An 18,254-nucleotide genomic window follows, 5' to 3' on the forward strand; every position below is an offset into this window, starting at 1 on the left:
TTACATTTAAAAAAGAATTATGAATATTAGATATTTAATTAATGGAATTATATGAAAAATAATATGTTAACTACAAAATAATAGAAAATAATAATAAAATAATGAAAAAGTGAAATAGAGAGGTGAATAGTAGTTCTCCAAATTTGGAGAACTACTATTCACCTCTCTATAAATGGAGAATAGAGAGTAATTTAGAGGGTGGTTGGAGAGCCCTTTCTCTATTTTACTCTCCAAATATAGAGAATGGAGAGTAAAATAGAGTGGGGTTGGAGATGGTCTTAGCTATCTTATATTTTGGAGTTTTTAAAATTGTTCTTGAAAAAAACGTTCGTACTATGATTTATACCATAATAGATCAAAAAACAAACTTTACGCGTATGTTGAGGGTGTAAAATAGACGAGTTGAATTGAATTTAGATGTCTAAAATAGATTGAAGTTAATGAATGAATACGTCATTGATGCGTTCAAAAGTTACTTATGTTGAAATGCATGAGTTGGGCTAAAATATAGGTCATAACTCAACCCTTCAATTTCTTAGTTCTGACTAAGTTTTACTTTCTTTATTTATCTTTTTTTAAGTATAAATTTAATGAATGAATACGTCATTAATGTGTTCAAAAGTTACTTATGTTGAAATGAGCTAGTCCAAACTATGAGTCATACCTCAACCCTTCAATTTCTTAGTTTCTTACCGAGTTTTAATTTCTTTATTTATCTTTTTTTTGTATAAATTTTTGAGTTACTAATAAAATTATAATTATTATTTTATCATAACTATATAATAACATATCAAATAAAAAAAAGAATTGAAAATCTTTTGACAGGATTTTATAAGTCAACTAAAGCTACTTATCAACAGTTTCATAATCCAATTTATCTAATGCAAGATCTTTTTTTTTAAAAAAAAAAAAAAGGTTGAATTTGGGTCATAATATAATAATTAAAAAAGTCCCCCCATTTCAACTCAAATGAAATCAAATTCCACCTTGGCATATACTAACAATTTCTTAGTTTTCTTTAGAAATCAAATTCCCAGAAAGGACCTTTTGTTTGTTTCCCGCTACTAGTTTAAGTCATTACGTTGAAATATGCTTAAAATATTAGGAAGCTGCCAAATATGTTTTCCACATCAAAATGAATTACAAAATTGTCTCTATTTGAGCCTTCACACTCTTGTTATATCGGCATCCGACTATCAGTTCACACTTGATAAAATACGGTGAAAGATAATCAATTGAATATTTTTAATTAAAAATTATGTTATATATGCTAAAAATTATTTAAGTGTTCAAAGTAAAAAAAAATAATCTATTATATCTTGAATATCCTTATCAAAATTTCTTTATTTGTCACCGTGTGAAAGTGCTTATTCATTTTGTCCACTTCGATCTTTTTCGTCTATACGAAAAGTTGCATAGGGAGTATTTATGTATTTTATTTCAGTCTATACAGACTACATGAGTGCCACGTCAAAAGATTCTCGATCTTTCATATTTATAAAGAAGAAAAAAAAAATCTTTGGAGAATAATTGAAATTTATTGACATATTAAATATCATATGCTTTCGGTTTGTGTTTATCTCCTTCAGTAACGCCACATATATATGTGTGTAACTTGTCGCACTTTCTACAATTAGAGAATTACTAAAAAGAAAATAAATAAACAGAAGTTGGAATTACTATCATTTTAAAAAAAATATAAACATAAACATATAATTGTTCATACATCTCCTCGAATATTTCTAATTATCAAAGGCTTCAGAAACAAGCTAGTTTTAATTTTGGTAGTCCCAAAATTAGTATCGACTTTTTTCCTTTACTGTCAAACATACTATAACAAACAGTATGCTACTTTAATATGATTGAATTTAACACCTATTTTCAGGCAAAACATGGCTACGTGTACAAAAGAAAATTAAAACTCCTTTTTTCCGGTATTAGCGGACCATTACATTCCTGAAATTACAGAATTAGAGTTTAATTATTTATTAGTACTCTCTAATTTCTACGTCTCAATTTATGTAAGTTGTACGGTGCATAAGAGTCAAAACACTAAATTTTAATTATGAATTCAGGTAAAGACCCTTTAAATATTTTAAAATAAAATCTATATATTAATTTTACATTACACAAGAATTATTTCAAGCCAATAGCTAATTATACAAAAGAAAAATAAAAAGTTTGAGAAAAGTACGAGTAAAGAAAAATTGTTTTAGCTCCTTAAATAGTTACACTTTCACATAAATTGAGAAAAAGAAAAGTATTTAACTAATAGTTTACATCTTTACTATTGTTTGTCCTATTTAATTTGACAATGAATTTATGAAAGTAAAAAAAAAATCTTATAATCTTAAATTAATGATATGATAAATATATCAAAATGTTATGATCTTAAATATTCATACCAAAAATTAAAATTTAAAAGTTGTCTAAAAGCAAAAAACTAATAATAATATTTTTGGAATAGGTAAAAAAAATGATGAGTTTAGAGAGAGGGGGCATGGGAGGAGAGGCCAAAATTGAATTGATTAATGTGAGCATGGCTATACGTGGAGGATGACTTGTTGACGCAACGGGGTACGTAAGTCACATCAAGCCACATCCATTTGCCTGGCCAATTAATATAAGAACTTACATATAATAATGATCAAAGAAATAGTCAAACGAAGTTAATTAGTACACTCCAAGGTCCAAAGTAGCTAAGCTCACTCCATTCTTGATAAACACTGATCAACACGTATAGACAAAAGATTTAATTAGTAATATAAATTGACCATGTAGAAACTTCTTTATGTTATTAAGTAATTTTATTTATAATAACTATCTTGTAAATGATGATTTAATTGTATACAAATTAGTGTGAATACTAACTTACCTCATATGTAACGGATGAATTCAACTTCTTTCACGATCTTCTTATATTAGTGCAATATTCAACTTTAACTCACACGTGGCTACCAATTAATTATTATTATTATTATTATTTGGATTACTTTATTTTATTGTTGTTTATCTTCAATATGACATCAATTTTTGAGAAATAGCAAAAAAAATAAAAATGTATTGTTTGGACATTGCAAAAGTGTCTTGTAAGAACTTGTTTTAAGGAGTTCATCATGTGATCGGACAATGATACACACATGATTTTCACTGCTTTTTTTTTAGACAAATACTGCTTAGATTAAACCAAAAATCTATCCATCCTTTTCAAGAAATGAACTTTTTCTTTTTTAATTGAACGAAATATTTTTGTTCTTTTTTTTAATCCAAGAAATGATATCATTTAGCAGTGTGAATATGCTGACTTGTGTTTCCTGGATTTGGGAGGGAACACTAAGAAGAAGACAATTTCTATGTTTCCACTTATAAGTTACAAAATTTTCATGTCTGATACTAGTAAGTCAAAACTTAAAAAAGGGAAGATAAAGAAAGCAACCTCGACTCTATCCTATATATTATCAAATTGAATAACATGTTTAACCAGACGTTTCAAATTTACGTATTTCTAATATAAAGTTATTTTTATTAGAAGTGTTTTGTGCTTATGTGAAATTTTAAAACACAAATTCAAATTTATTTAAATCCTAATAAAAATATTGAATATCAGACATCAATAAAAAAAAATGCAATTAATCATCATTATTGTGGTTAGTTTAATGTTTTTGGGGCCACCTAAACATTTTCTTGAAGGGGGCTGGTCCTGGAGAAGAAAATTTGCCACCTCACCATATAAAATGAGTATTCCTGTCCGGGCCGGGCCGGGTGGTATAGTGTCCCGAAGTGTAATAATAGGACAAGAAAAGGGTTTGTCGGACTTTTCATCAGTACCAATTTGTCTTGTAGCATATCTTGCTGACATATTTCCTCTTTGACTTTTTCAATATATCCTTTATTATAAACTAAATTAGACAAAATTCTTTTTTCTCTTTTTAGTAAAACTATCGGCGGAAATATTGTTATATCATCAAAGTCATTTTTATATAGGGAAAAAGGGAAAATATATTTCGAACTATCATAAATGGTATGCAGATATTCTCCGTCATACTTTTGAGACATTGGTGTCCTTGCCGTCCAAAAACTAGAGTATATCTGTCCTTCACTCTAACGGAAGACTAAATAGGGGCACGTGGTGCAATCTTATCCATCGATATGATATTTAATAAATTTGGTGGATAAGATTGTGACACGTGTATATCCGTCAGTATAAAGGGTATATATCCTCTAGTTTTTTTGAAGGAAGGGGCAACAATGTCTCTAAAGTATGACGGAGGGTACCTGCATATCATTTACGATAGCATATACTTTTTTCTACGTTTTCAATTAATTTTTAAAATTCATTTTTTTTTTCCTTTTGAGAAATATTTTAAATTCAGATTTGAACATGGTGTATTTAAAAACTACAAAGTTAAAAGGTATTTTGGTACAATTGACATAACTATAATTAAAGATCACAAGATTGTACACTTCATTATAAAAGGCCTGTGTGTGGGTGGGGTGGTGTTGGGTGGGGGGGGGGGGAGGTTGCTTGCACCAATTCATGAAGAAACAGTAGAAGTCATGAAAGCAAGAACCATGTGAAGGTCTGGACATGAAGAAACATTTTCCTAAATTTAGGTTTAAGCAAACAAATAAAATGTCAAAATAATGTCGACCAAGTCTAAAATTAGTGAATCTTTTCAAACCTGACCGAATGCGTCTAGAAAAAAATTAAACAATTGGGCAGACTTAAGACTGATGCTTTCTTGCTCCCATTTTGGATTAAGTCAAATTGCCGATCTTTGTCATGACAATCCATTTATATTAATATAATATATTTATAAATAAATTGTACTTTAACAAGTTGAATTAATTTTAATTAACTCTACAGGGAAGCTCTGATATACATGCATGTTAAACAAACAATTAATTTATATTAAGCTATTGGAACTTGAGGATTAATAATTTAACTCGATGCTCTTATTGTGAAATAAAATAAAATAAAAATCTTATCGTGTTTCTGTCAACAAAATATAAAAATCATTTCTATCGAATTAAATGAGAGGTGCAAGTGGCATTCAGAGAAATAACTTGATTTAAAAACATACAAATGGAGAACTTAAGAATTTGTAGAACTATTTATGTGTTTCATTGAAGGGTGACTAATCACTAATGAATAAGATGGATGTAATTACTTCACTATCATTGTAAGCAAATCTAGAAACTCCTCTAAGATGATTAAACCAACCAGTTTCTTTTCCTAAATTAATTCGATTCCCTGTGCCTTTCAACTTGATTAAAGAAAATAGACATTGTTATGTAATTTAACCAATGGTTTATTTGGTCCTAAAGTAGATTACACGTTAGAATTCGTATACATACATAGTTGTATGGATGATGAAATATTTAAAGACCATAGTAAGAAAAAAAGAAGTTAAATTTAAATAGAAATGTTGAACAGGGGAAACTAAAACCACGCGGTTTTGTGAAGGAGACAAAAGGATTAACAAAGAGTATTCTTTACGTCTCAATTTAGATAAAACTGTTCGACTAGTCATAAATATTTGTGTGATTATAAATTATTGAAATGAAATTGTTATAAAAAGGATAAGAGCGTTACGTAAATTGTTAAAGAAACAGCTGACTTTTGCAAACAATGAGTAAATGCACATTGTTGTCTGGTTTTGACTCTTTTGGGAATACACCTATTTTACCACCACTTCATCTTTGGTCAGCTTAAAGACTCCTTCTCTTCTCTCTCTTAAACAAATTGTGTATATATATACACAAGGACCCCCACAACTTTGCTATACTCTTGAACAAAATTTCCTACAAAGAGAGTAAAGCAATACATACATAAAAACTAAAGATACATTTTTTTACTTCCATTGATCTTCAAGTCATAAAAAGAAAAAGATCCTTTTGTTCCTAGATATCGATCGTGTAGCTAGAATGGGAAGACCACCTTGCTGTGATAAAATTGGGGTGAAAAAAGGACCATGGACACCAGAAGAAGATATCATCTTGGTTTCATACATTCAACAACATGGTCCTGGTAACTGGAGAGCTGTTCCCAGTAATACTGGTAATTAATTAAACTTTATTTTTCCTTGTCATTAAATGTGGACACACCGCTTTGAAATATCAATCGATCTGTTTTACTCACAGCCGTTCATTCTTTTTTTTGTTCAGGTTTGCTTAGATGCAGCAAAAGCTGTAGGCTCAGATGGACTAATTATCTCCGGCCCGGAATTAAACGTGGAAACTTCACTGAACATGAAGAAAAAATGATTATCCATCTCCAAGCTCTTCTAGGCAACAGGTACCATGCTAAATTTTATTATTAGATCCAATTTTTATACATTGTTAATGGCAATAAAGAAAATTAGGGTTAGATCTCGTGTTTTTTCAAAAAGGGGAAATCGAACTGATAAAAGTTTAGATAGTCTTCTTTTTGTCTCTAAAACTTTTTTTTAATATTTGTTTTTTGTGTAGATGGGCTGCGATTGCTTCGTATCTCCCACAAAGGACGGATAACGATATAAAAAACTACTGGAATACTCATCTGAGGAAAAAGTTGAAGAAACTTCAAGGGAATGATGAGAATAGTACTCAAGAAGGAACAACCTCATCATCATCTCAATCAAATTTCTCAAAGGGACAGTGGGAGAGGAGGCTTCAAACAGATATCCACATGGCTAGAAAAGCCCTTTGTGAGGCTTTATCACTTGACAAATCTGCTAATCCAATTAGCCCAATTCCTGCTCAACAACCCGTTACAGGATCCAGCTCTTATGCATCCAGTGCGGAAAACATATCCAGGTTACTTCAAAATTGGATGAAGGATTCCCCCAAATCATCTGAATTAAGTCGATCAAATTCTGAGACAACTCAAAGCTCGTTGAATAACCCGTCAATTGGGTCTGGGTCAGGGTCGAGTCCTAGTGAAGGTACCATAAGTGCTGCAACACCTGAGGGATTTGACTCGTTTTTTAGCCAAGGTAATGCTTTCACACCTGAAATTTTTCAGGTGGAAAGCAAGCCAAATTTTCTGAATATGAATTCAGAAAATGGTTTTTTGTTTCAAGCGGAGAGCAAGCCAAGTTTGGAAGAGTCACAAGTCCCGTTAACTTTGCTAGAGAAGTGGCTATTTGATGATGCTATTAATGCACCAGCACAAGAAGAAGAGCTTATGGGAATGGGTTTGGGTGAATCTGCTGACTTTTTTTGAAGAAATATTTACTAGTAAATGACAGCAGCTCTAGTAAATATTTATTCAGAAAAAACATAGCAGTTCAAATTTGGGGTTTTCTTTAATCCCTCTTTTTAATGTTTGTTACTTGTTAATTAGAGCTTTGTAATTTAGTTTAATAGGTTTACTTTACTTAGTAGCTAGCCTGAGCAAAAATTCTAAAATTTGCAAGAGCAAAGAAAAGTGTATATTACAAATAATCCTAAATATATGCATATGTAGTGAATAGTTTATAGTAGTACTAGTAATAATATTTACCAGACTCTTTAGATTCTATAAGAGCTTCAACTGTTTGCACTATGTGCTCAAATATTTTATTGAGTAAATGAAAATTATTAGATGGAGTTTGACTTGAGATGTTCCTTTTAACACGAGTTCCAACATCGTAGTAATGGAGTTTGACTTTCTTACACTTATATACAGTACAAGAATTTGATTAACCATGCATGTTTTGTAAGTTACACCAATTCATGGTCGCAATAGTATAAACTTTTTAGTGATTTAATGATATAACTTTCTTTACGCAATATATTACTCCCTAAACTTATAATCATGAACTGTATTAGTATTGTAATTACTCTGAAAAATTAACTTTGTCAAGTGCACTAATTTGTTTGTTTTTTGGCTGTTGACATGATTATTTAGTCAGAATATATCTATCTTAGTTTAGATTATCAAAATAGAAATATAGTCCGCACTCTTTGAGTGCGCACAATATAAAACTTCTATATAATAACCCCATAAATCAGATGCTCAACTATCTTGGTCGCCCGCATCGGTATCAAGCTAAGTGCACTAGTTATGGCACACACTTGTTTCATTTTTTTGTATATTTTTTTTTTTTTTACAAGTAGTGGCTATTAATTGTTGCCTGCAACTCTTTAAATTTAAGGTACCTTGAATCTAAATGGACGACGAAAGTGACACCCGAGCTCCATGATATGTCCATAACGAGGCCATCTTATCTTCACCGTCTAAGCGACTGCACCGAGGAACTGATTATTGTTTTTGACTTTTTCTATTTTTGAGATAGAAGATCTAAAATTTAAAGTTTATGAATTTCTATTATGATTGCAATTTATAATCAAGTGTTATGTAGAAATTTAGTGACTATCTTAATGTAACTACATAGTTTGAACGTGGATCCACGTAACCAGGGGCGGAGCCAGCTTGTTTTTAGGGGGTTCATCCGAATCCCCTTCGACGGAAAATATTACTATATATACATGATTAAAATTATTTTTTAGGTATATATAATAAATATTGAACCCTTTCGACTAGTTCGTGTGTTTACTTCTTCAGATTTTGACCCCTTATTGAAAATTCTGGCTCCGCCACTGCACGTAACCCATATGTTAGGGCTAGATTTGCACCCCACTAGAGATATGAATGTTTTTGACGAGCTTAGAGCCGCCCTACTACATTGTTAACTTCAATTTTTTTTTCTTCATTTAGATTTAGCAGAAGGGAAGTACAATGAGTGTAATGAAAGGGACCAATTACGCATAGCTTAATCTAAAATTAGTTTAAGAGATGAAGATTATATTATTCAAATTAATTATATTAAAGTTTCAATGTGAGACTCTTCTAGGAATAGCCATCTAGAGAAGTAAGCAATTTGATATGGGGGTTCAATAACTTGGAAAATGAGAATTACGATAAGTCCTAGTTCGAATATGAGTATTGCCCAAATTTTAACTTTATCTCGAATATGAGTATTGCCAAAGTCATGCTAAAAAAAATTGGGAAAACTGACAAATATACTCCGAGCTATTGCAAATGGTATGCGGATATCCGATCCTTCATACTTTTGGGACATTGGTGCCCCTACCGTCCCAAAACTAGAGCATATATGCCCTTCACTCTAACGGAAGACTAAATAGGGACAGATGGCGCAATCTTAGTCGTCGATCTGATATTAATAAATGTCGGGTCGGTAGATAAGATTATGACACGTGTATGTCCATTAGTATAAAGGGTAAATATGCTCGGCAGGGTTACCAATGTTCCAAAAGTATAGCGGAGGATATCTATATACCATTTATGATAGTTCGGGAATATATGGAGATATATTTGTACTTTTCCCCAAAAAAAAGTTATATCAATTCATTAAATCACTAATGTGGAACTCATCAAGTGAATGTGTTACCCATTACCCTATAGCTATTCAAAAATAGTATTGTTAGTACTGTTCATTTTTTTTTTCTTTTTCAGCCAACTTATTAAATTCTTGACGGAGTAATTGATTCAATTAGGTTCTAAAAACAAGAAAGGATGAATGGCGCGCTTTGTCCGTACCTATTTAAGACTCCATCAATAATACCTCCTTCTACAGGATCTACATTTCTAGGAAGCTTCCTTCATCAATATTCAATGTACTCTATTTGAAACGTAGGGAATACGATTCTAAATAATGATTTATTGGAAATAACTTTTCTACCTCATAGGAAATTAAGATCTCTTACATTTTATCCTCTTCATACCTATTTGTGGGATCACACTGAATATGTTATTGTCATTATGGTGATTCTACAGAATCATACAAATCAATGGAAGTTTATTTGTAGTGCACCCGTTGATTTGAAATGTACCGAAAATCGAGTAATTTAACATTTATAGCCTATTTCTTGTTGTTGGATCAGAGAGAGATTCAAAAATTGAACTTTATGGATTCAAATTCGAAATTCTATCACATTCTATCTTATTTATTGGATTTGAAAACGCAGCTTTGTGACAAATTAATAGCTCCTTAATTTTTCTTATCATATGAAAATATAGAAAAGGGCCTAAATGAAATGTCTGATTGAGGCTTTTAGTTGGTTAAATGTGAAAAAATATATATTTAATTTTTAGGTTGATTTCGGAAAAACTTTGATTAATTAACTGTCGTACAATGATCATATTCTTAAATACACTACATAGGATCTCCTTTTTAAGTATTGAGTGTAGGAGAGGATGATCACTACTTTATAGTATTACAGTAGTAACAAGTTTATAACCTTAATAAACATATGCCTAATTGAGAAGCTATAAATGTTGAAAAACTGACACTGCTTGGATTAAACAAAGATGGTGGTTTGACCTTCTTTCAATTTTAAAATTTGTCAAAAAAAATTGCATTGGAAAAACGCAATGGGCTATTAAATGCTAAATATATGGAGGATCTAGTTGACTTTGCTATAAAAGTTACTCCGTCCGTCAATTTTCAGTTGTCATGTTGTGCTTTTTAAATTAATTTTACTCCTTCCGTCCCATTTCATATGTCATCTCTTTTCATAAATAGTTGGTTCATAATACTTGTCATTTCATAAAATCAATGCATAAATTACCATATTGTTCCTTTTTTTTTTAATCCTTGTGAGTTATTAGCCTTGAAAATATACATTTGACCAACTTAGAAAAGCTAAGTAAATGATTCATGTTAATTGGTTAAATTAGTTAATCAAAATAAAATAAATTCATATTCATTGACTGAAATCTTGAGTTCCAAAAAATTAAATAAGGGTAGAAGGGTAAAGTTACATAATTTCTTAATGCAAGTGCAAACCAAAAAGGTGACATATAAAATAGGACGGAGGGAGTACTAATTTTCAAAGTTAAATTGGATTACATTAATTCGATATTTAAACAAAATATAGATATTCAAAAAACATACGAAAAGTACTATAAATTGTAATTTTTTGTATATCAATATGATGTAAAGATATATCGTAAAATTTTAATCAAGATTCTTATTGTTTGACTCTAAAAAAGGAAACCATAACAATTAAAAATGGACGGAGAAAGCACTACTTCCTTCGGACCAATTTATTTACCACATTTTTTGTTTACATACTTTTTAAAAAATCATATGTTTTTGACTATTATACTTTTATTTATTAACATTAATCATTTATTGTTAATCTATTTTCAATAAATAAAAATGAAAGATATTTAAACAATCACAACACCAGAGTATGTTTATATGCTCTACATTTTAATTTTCTATGTTAATTAGTCGATGTTTATTACAAAAGATATAATAAAAAGAATGTATTCAATTATATCTTGATTTTTAAAAAGACAACTATTTTTAATAAGGACGATAAGTAAAATGGTCCAAAATATAGTTAACAGATAAAATTCACAAATAACCACTCTTTGACTGTCTGGAGTTTTAATTGTACAAGTAAAAATTTATGACAAAGTAAATTTATGCACAATTTATGCAAACAGATCGATTTGAAAGCGATAAATAGCTCGATTTCTTGTAGTCAACGAAAACTTATAAATAGAGACTGATACAATTGGAAAACTGTGAATTGAAATATAGAGAAACGACTCAACTCTTTTATGGTAAATAATTGAACTTTTCAGCAAGTTCTTTTATAGTCAGTTCATTCATTTAATTATATAAATTTTGACCTAATATTTGTATTTTTCATCATACTAATACGAAAAAGGCTTCAATCTATAGTATTTTTCGAACACCTAAATTCAAATTTAATAACCTTAAACTAATGAATGGAGGATTATTCAAAATATTTTTCTTTTTTAATATTGGAGTTTCACCTATAAAAATTAAAACCTTAACACAATTTTTCGGAAACAAGGCCAAAAAGACACTATTTCTACCCTAATTAACACCCAGTCCACCAACCAAAGACATAACCTTTTTCTCTTGGAAAAGCATAAGCCCCTCATGAATGATAACATCAAATGACAAGGCAATATAATGCATAAGTCACTTTTGAATTGTCAATATGCAGAAAGAATTTATTGAAGGCACAATTTTCCTTATTTTACAGGCTGCATATACTGAAGGAGTAATGACCAAAGTGGAAAATAATTTTAAAGATTAAACTTTTCCACAGCTGCCAGATCAGAAAAAGACAAAAAAATGCAAGAAGAAATTAAAGAGTAAATGCTGCATGATTCAACATCCAAAGTCCAAAGGAAGCTTCCCTTACAGACAAACATATATATATATATTCATAGTTGCAATCATGTGACCCATGTTCTTTCCAAAAATCAAAAACAGCTAAGCATTCCCTTACTTATCGTCTTTTAAAAAAAAAAAACATTTACCTCAATATTCTTGTTATTTTAGAAATTCAAGACAAATTAATTATTCTGGTGGTAATTATTTTTTGAAGACTACAATCTAATAAAAAAAATGAATGATCATATATATATATATATATATATATAAATAAGAGCAAATTATTCAAATACCTCTCTTGGTCAGCAGTAGTGGAGCTAAAAATTTCACAAACGATGTCCAAAAATAACACAATAAAAGCTATTTTCAAAAAGTAGAACTAGTGAGATTCGAACAAATGAAGACTACCTCATTCCAAAGAGGTTTCTACAATAGTTTGTTATATTAAGGGTATCCAAAATATGTTATTTAATCATTTCGTGTCTCATTACTTGTATATACGATATTTTTTTCTTGACGAAGGGGCGTCTAATTGGACAGACCACCATGTGGCTATGCCACTGTCAGGTTAGTACTATTTTCTTAAGGATTGTGTAATTGAAAAATATGACAAATATTTTAAGATAGAGAAAGTAATTTTCATAAACATTTTAAAACAAATTATCTGTAGGGTTACTATTCATACACACCATACATATGAATTATGATCTATCAAAAACACTGCTATATCATTTATAGCTGTTTGACATTCTCATGTGCGTTCGGACAGATACCTCTTCCGTTTTTTTCCCACCTAAATCTCCCATTTGTAAACCCTTCTTTCTATAATTCATGTGATGAACATTAACAATATTATTTGTTTTATGCGTCTCCATATGTATGCAAATATGTCATTTATTTATTTAACCATACTCTTTAACATCTTTCTACCAAAAAAAAAAAAAACATACTCGAATATTCAGAATCTATTGATCTGGCTAATTTAAATTTGTGTGTTGTAAGTATAAGGGGTGGAGCTATAGCATGAGAAGTATAGATACGCCAAAACCCAAATAACTTCAATTCAAATTTTATATACTTATTATACAAATCATTAATTAAATATGTAAACTTGAGAAGTCATTAACTTTAAATTTGGATTTTTTCTCTATTTGAAAGACCAATTTAAGAGAACACTTTCTCCACTATTAGAGTTCAAACGCAATACATCTGATTAAGAATGAAAAAATCCCATTGTTACACCTCTACCCTTGGTAGTGGTCCAATGATACATATAATGGTTTTATCTAATTAATAAACTTGTGGAATTACATTGAGAGGGGTCTATTTTGAATGATATGTTAATTTGATATTCTTTTTGCCAGAACCACGAGGTACTATTAAAATGCATGGATAAAGAGCCGTCTCTCTTGATAGGTAGTCCTGCTTTCGATATTTAATTGATAGAATAATAAATATAAGTTTTAATGAAAAAAAAATAAAAACATTTCAGTATAATTTTATAAGTAGGATTTGAAAAAAGTGAGACGTGCACATATTTTATCCTTATATATTTGCGGGACAGGAAAGTTATTTTCGACAAATCCACCATTCAAGAAATTATTTTTCAAAAAATATTAAAAAATAAATAAGATATTACTAAAATATTTTTGGAAATTAAAGCAGTTGCAATCAACCCGTTTTCGTCAAAATAACCAAGTATAAGTATCATGTAAAGAAATCTTGTATAAAAAGTATTTTCTGGCTAGTCCCATCCCATCATCATTTATTAAAGAAGTTAAATAAATGCGATATAAATATGTACTTCCGGTTTAAATAACTCCAGTAATATATATATATATATATATATATATATATATATAATCGTACGAAATAACTTGAAGCTATATAAACTAAATCTCATAATTGAAGCAAATAATGAAGTCTATTGCTTAAATAAATTATTGAAAATAAAATCTCACAATTATTATCCTGTTATCTAATACAAATACTAACATTATTTTTGCTTTACTGGGAACAGTTGTTCAAAAGATTTGTCTTTCAAAAAACATTATGATATGGAATCTTGAAATATATATATTATAACAAAGTATGCTAAAAAAATATATGTGATGATCATAGAATTTTTAATTTAATTGTTATAATTTTCTTCATACTTACTAGCTAGGGAAGGTGTCGTGTCTAATTGTTATTAGTAGGATAAGATTTGACCCTTTTTCCTTATACTGTCCTCTTTTGACAAATTTGACATATATGCATTTGACATCGACTCCTTGTCTCTCCTATTATTTTGTATATCTATTGTAAAAGAAACAAATTTGAATTTGACAGGAGAGATACATGCATGATTATTTAATGTTAAATCTTATCTTAAACATTATATATTCGAAATTGTTGATTGTGTAGAGAGATAAAGAGAGTGACAACAAAGAAGGTTGGTGGATAAAGGTGAGAGAGAAAAGAAGGAATATTGTAGAAAATAGTTAAGACTTAAGAGAGTCTTATTTAAGAGGACTAACAAATTTTATATAAATATTATATGGAAGTTGTTGTTGTATTAAATTTTTTGAGAACTTAATACATATATATATATATATATATATATATATATATTTCATACATAAAATTGTGACTGAAATTCTAAATCTTGAGAGAGATGTACATATTTATATGGATTTTATACATTCATACACTAAAATTGTGAAGCAAAATTCTAAGTCTCGCTGGAGATATACATATTTCATACCAATTTTATACAATTTTCATTTGAAAAACTCTCAAAAAAAAAAACAGTTCTTTTGAAGTGCAAAAATTAATAGACATTTGAAAGATAAATCATGCAATTAAGTGGTTTCATTATGGGCCCTCCATTATCAGCGGATCACAAGGGCCCATAATTCTACTGGCCAGGAAATTATGGGCTGCTAGCTTTTTTCCTTCATTTTTTGGGCCCTAACAGATGATCCAGCAATCCCTATCAACAATTCTAATTCAAATTCGATTGTACTTAATTATCAAATCTGGAAAAGGCATGTTTTTCTTGAAGACAATGCCAAACAATTAAAAAATATTCTTTAAATTGGAGGCTGAAATATGTGAAGAATTTTTAGTAATATCATTTTAAAGAGATTTTCTGTATAGTGATTATACATTGAATATATCCTATGTGACATTGTAACTAATAATTTGCCGTCATTTGCAAACAAACATTAAGTTTTTGTTGACAGGATGTTCTCAATTTCACATATATATATATATAATAAAGTAATTATTTTAGTTTAGGCAAATTATATAAATTTCGTTACTTTAGATTCTAAGTATTAGGATTCACGTAGTTTGTAATAGTATTTTCTATATCATATTTTGATCGCGAGATACACTAGTTATTATTTTAATTAAAGAGGTGTAACTTATTTCCTTAACTGAAGGGTTAATTGATGAAAAATTAATAACCCAAACTGATTTACAAGATCCTTGCATTTCAATTCTAACAAGTTTTTCTAAAAAAACGAAATCATAAACTAAAGTAATTTAATAATCATAAACTTCATCTTCTTCATTAGTTTCATCTTTGATAGTAAAGCTGCGATACATGTATTATTAAAGGCGAAATATGTGTATACATCAGTTTTAAAAGTGAGATACACAAGTTATTAATTTGAATTAAAGGCGAGATACGTGTATCCAACAATTTTAAAAGATTTAATTGTGCATCTGTTCTGTCCTAAACTTCATCATTTCCTTTTTTAATAGTAAAGACGAGATATCCAGAGCCAGGAGAAACTTCAACTCCGGTGTCCCCAAAGTCACCGTGGTGTACTGCAACCTACAAAATCCCCAAAAAGTAATTCAAACTATTTCAAGAATCCAAGTGGCAAAACCAAGAAATTGAATTAAAGAGAGGGTTTTGATTTGGTCTTACAATCCAAGAGAGCTGATCCGAAAAGTGGAATCTAATTAACCTTAGAGAAAGTAATTTAAATTGCTAACTTATAATTAATTAAGGTATTTAAATTTTAAGATAATTATTTAATATCATATTTAAGAAATTTCTGTATCTGATTAAATATTTTAAAATATATGGTATGAATATTAAATGTGATATTATGTGTAATATTTTTAAATTATAGATAAATTAGATATATATGATAGTAAAATAAGTCTAATTATGTAGTTTATTGGTGATTCTTACGTGACTTTAGTGATACAGATGTCAAAACAAAAAAAAATCAACAAAATAGTCACATATGTATAATGTGTCGATATTATATAAATAATTATATAATATATTTATATTCTATACAGTGTATTATTGTAATATATATGATGTATATACATTGATAAACAATATTAGTAGTTCATCTTTTCTCAATGGGATAATTTCTTTTCTCAATTCCAACTAGAAGAATTATCTTATAAAAATTTCTAAAATTTGGAAATGAGTTATTCTCGATATTTCAAGTTTTTTTATATAATGTTTGTATCTTTAAAAAAGAAACAATTTTGACTAAAAAAAAGAAAAAAGGACAAGAACTTCATTGTGGATGTGAATTCAAGTGAACATCAACCAATCCACGATTGACAAACAAAACAATTAATAAGCAAATAATTGGTCAAAACAATATCATGCACTTCGCTTGCAACAGTAAGGCCGAAAGGCCATTTTTCGTAATTTAAAGTTCCTGAATTATTTTGTGTAAAGAATTTTGATTTAATGGACATTTAGCAAATCTTTAACTCCTATTTTATCTCACATAATATATATGTCTAAGACCATAAGATGTCAAATGTCTTTTAGACATTATACAAGCCTTTAGTATATGACTATTTAATTCAAAAATCTTTTATTTTCTTTTCCTTTCCCTATTGAAAAAAGATTATAAGAATGAGAGGTGTTAAACATTTTATCATCCTGATATCAAACTACCTTCTTATAGTTTCACCACCACCAAAGTTTTGAATGGATTTGTGTGATTTCTCTATGCGTAGGATTCCAGAATATCTGACCTATGAAAAACACTTGGTGTCCATATGTGCTAGTCATTTTTATGTATGTACATATATGATAAAAAATAAAATATATATAATAAGATGAGAATGTGGGAATTGTGAATGATAAAGAGCACTGCTAATTGGCAAAACAGAATTTTGGCACGAATTGACAAGACACGGGTAAATGACAAAAATGTCCCTTTAGCTCCAAAATCACTTGTATTTCCCTCCAGAAAAGAAAACCACTTGTATGAAGCTTTTGTTGGCTGCCAAAAGTACAAATGGACCCATACGTTAACTATTTCATTTTCTTTCATCTTCTTACTCTTTTTCATTCATTTTTTAAAAAAAATCCTTCGACTTTCTTTTTTCCTCCTCTACGTTACTTCATTTGTCAGAGTTATAAAGAATTTTTAAGACTTGCCCAAAATGTCTAATATGCATATTTTACGGTATTAGTTATTTGAGAGAAAAATAAATTAAATGTGGCGAGAAAATTTCGAATTAATTTTTGAATGAAATGGAAGAAATTGAAGGTAATGAAATTACAAATAAAAAAATCGTAAAATTTTGCGTATTAATTTCTTGAACCTTTTATTTTTCTGTACGTATTTTATAGAATGATATATACGAAATATGAGAATTTAGATATTTTGTTTTGTGTTTGTTTATAAAAGATTATACATTGATTTTTTAATATAACTTTTTTCATCATATATAATTTTTTTAAAAATTAAAAAAATGTTATAAATATTTTTTAAAAAAAATTCTTTGTTCTATTCATGTATTTCTCTTTATAATAATCAAGTTATATGCATTTACTTCGTATTTTAATTTTAATTTTTATTTTAAGAATGTCAAGAATGAATTTTCATATTCAAAATAACTTATGTCTTTTTAATTGATTATTTTTATTTAAATGAAGCATCATCAAGACATAGTATATCACAACTAAATTTTTAACTTTTTGTAAAAAAAATAAAATCGTTGGAACGAATTTATCATATTTCTTAGAAATAATTAAATTCTTAGATAATGCATACATTTTTTGAAGGATCCTATATATAATTAGATCAATTTCTTACATTATCATATATATTCTAATCGACCAAA

General features: G+C 28.9%; 1 protein-coding gene across 1 annotated transcript; it reads left to right on the forward strand.

Annotated features, from left to right (window-relative positions):
* The first annotated feature begins 5,664 nt into the window (after window positions 1-5,664).
* Window positions 5,665-7,597, forward strand: LOC125857629 (myb-related protein 306-like). Its single transcript, XM_049537237.1, has 3 exons — window positions 5,665-6,061; window positions 6,169-6,298; window positions 6,472-7,597. The coding sequence occupies exons 1-3, from the start codon at window positions 5,929-5,931 to the stop codon at window positions 7,205-7,207; spliced, it is 999 nt and encodes a 332-aa protein (XP_049393194.1). The 5' UTR covers window positions 5,665-5,928; the 3' UTR covers window positions 7,208-7,597.
* The last annotated feature ends 10,657 nt before the right edge of the window (window positions 7,598-18,254 follow it).

The sequence above is a fragment of the Solanum stenotomum genome, chromosome 3, assembly GCF_019186545.1.
Source record: "Solanum stenotomum isolate F172 chromosome 3, ASM1918654v1, whole genome shotgun sequence".
Lineage (NCBI taxonomy): Eukaryota > Viridiplantae > Streptophyta > Magnoliopsida > Solanales > Solanaceae > Solanum > Solanum stenotomum.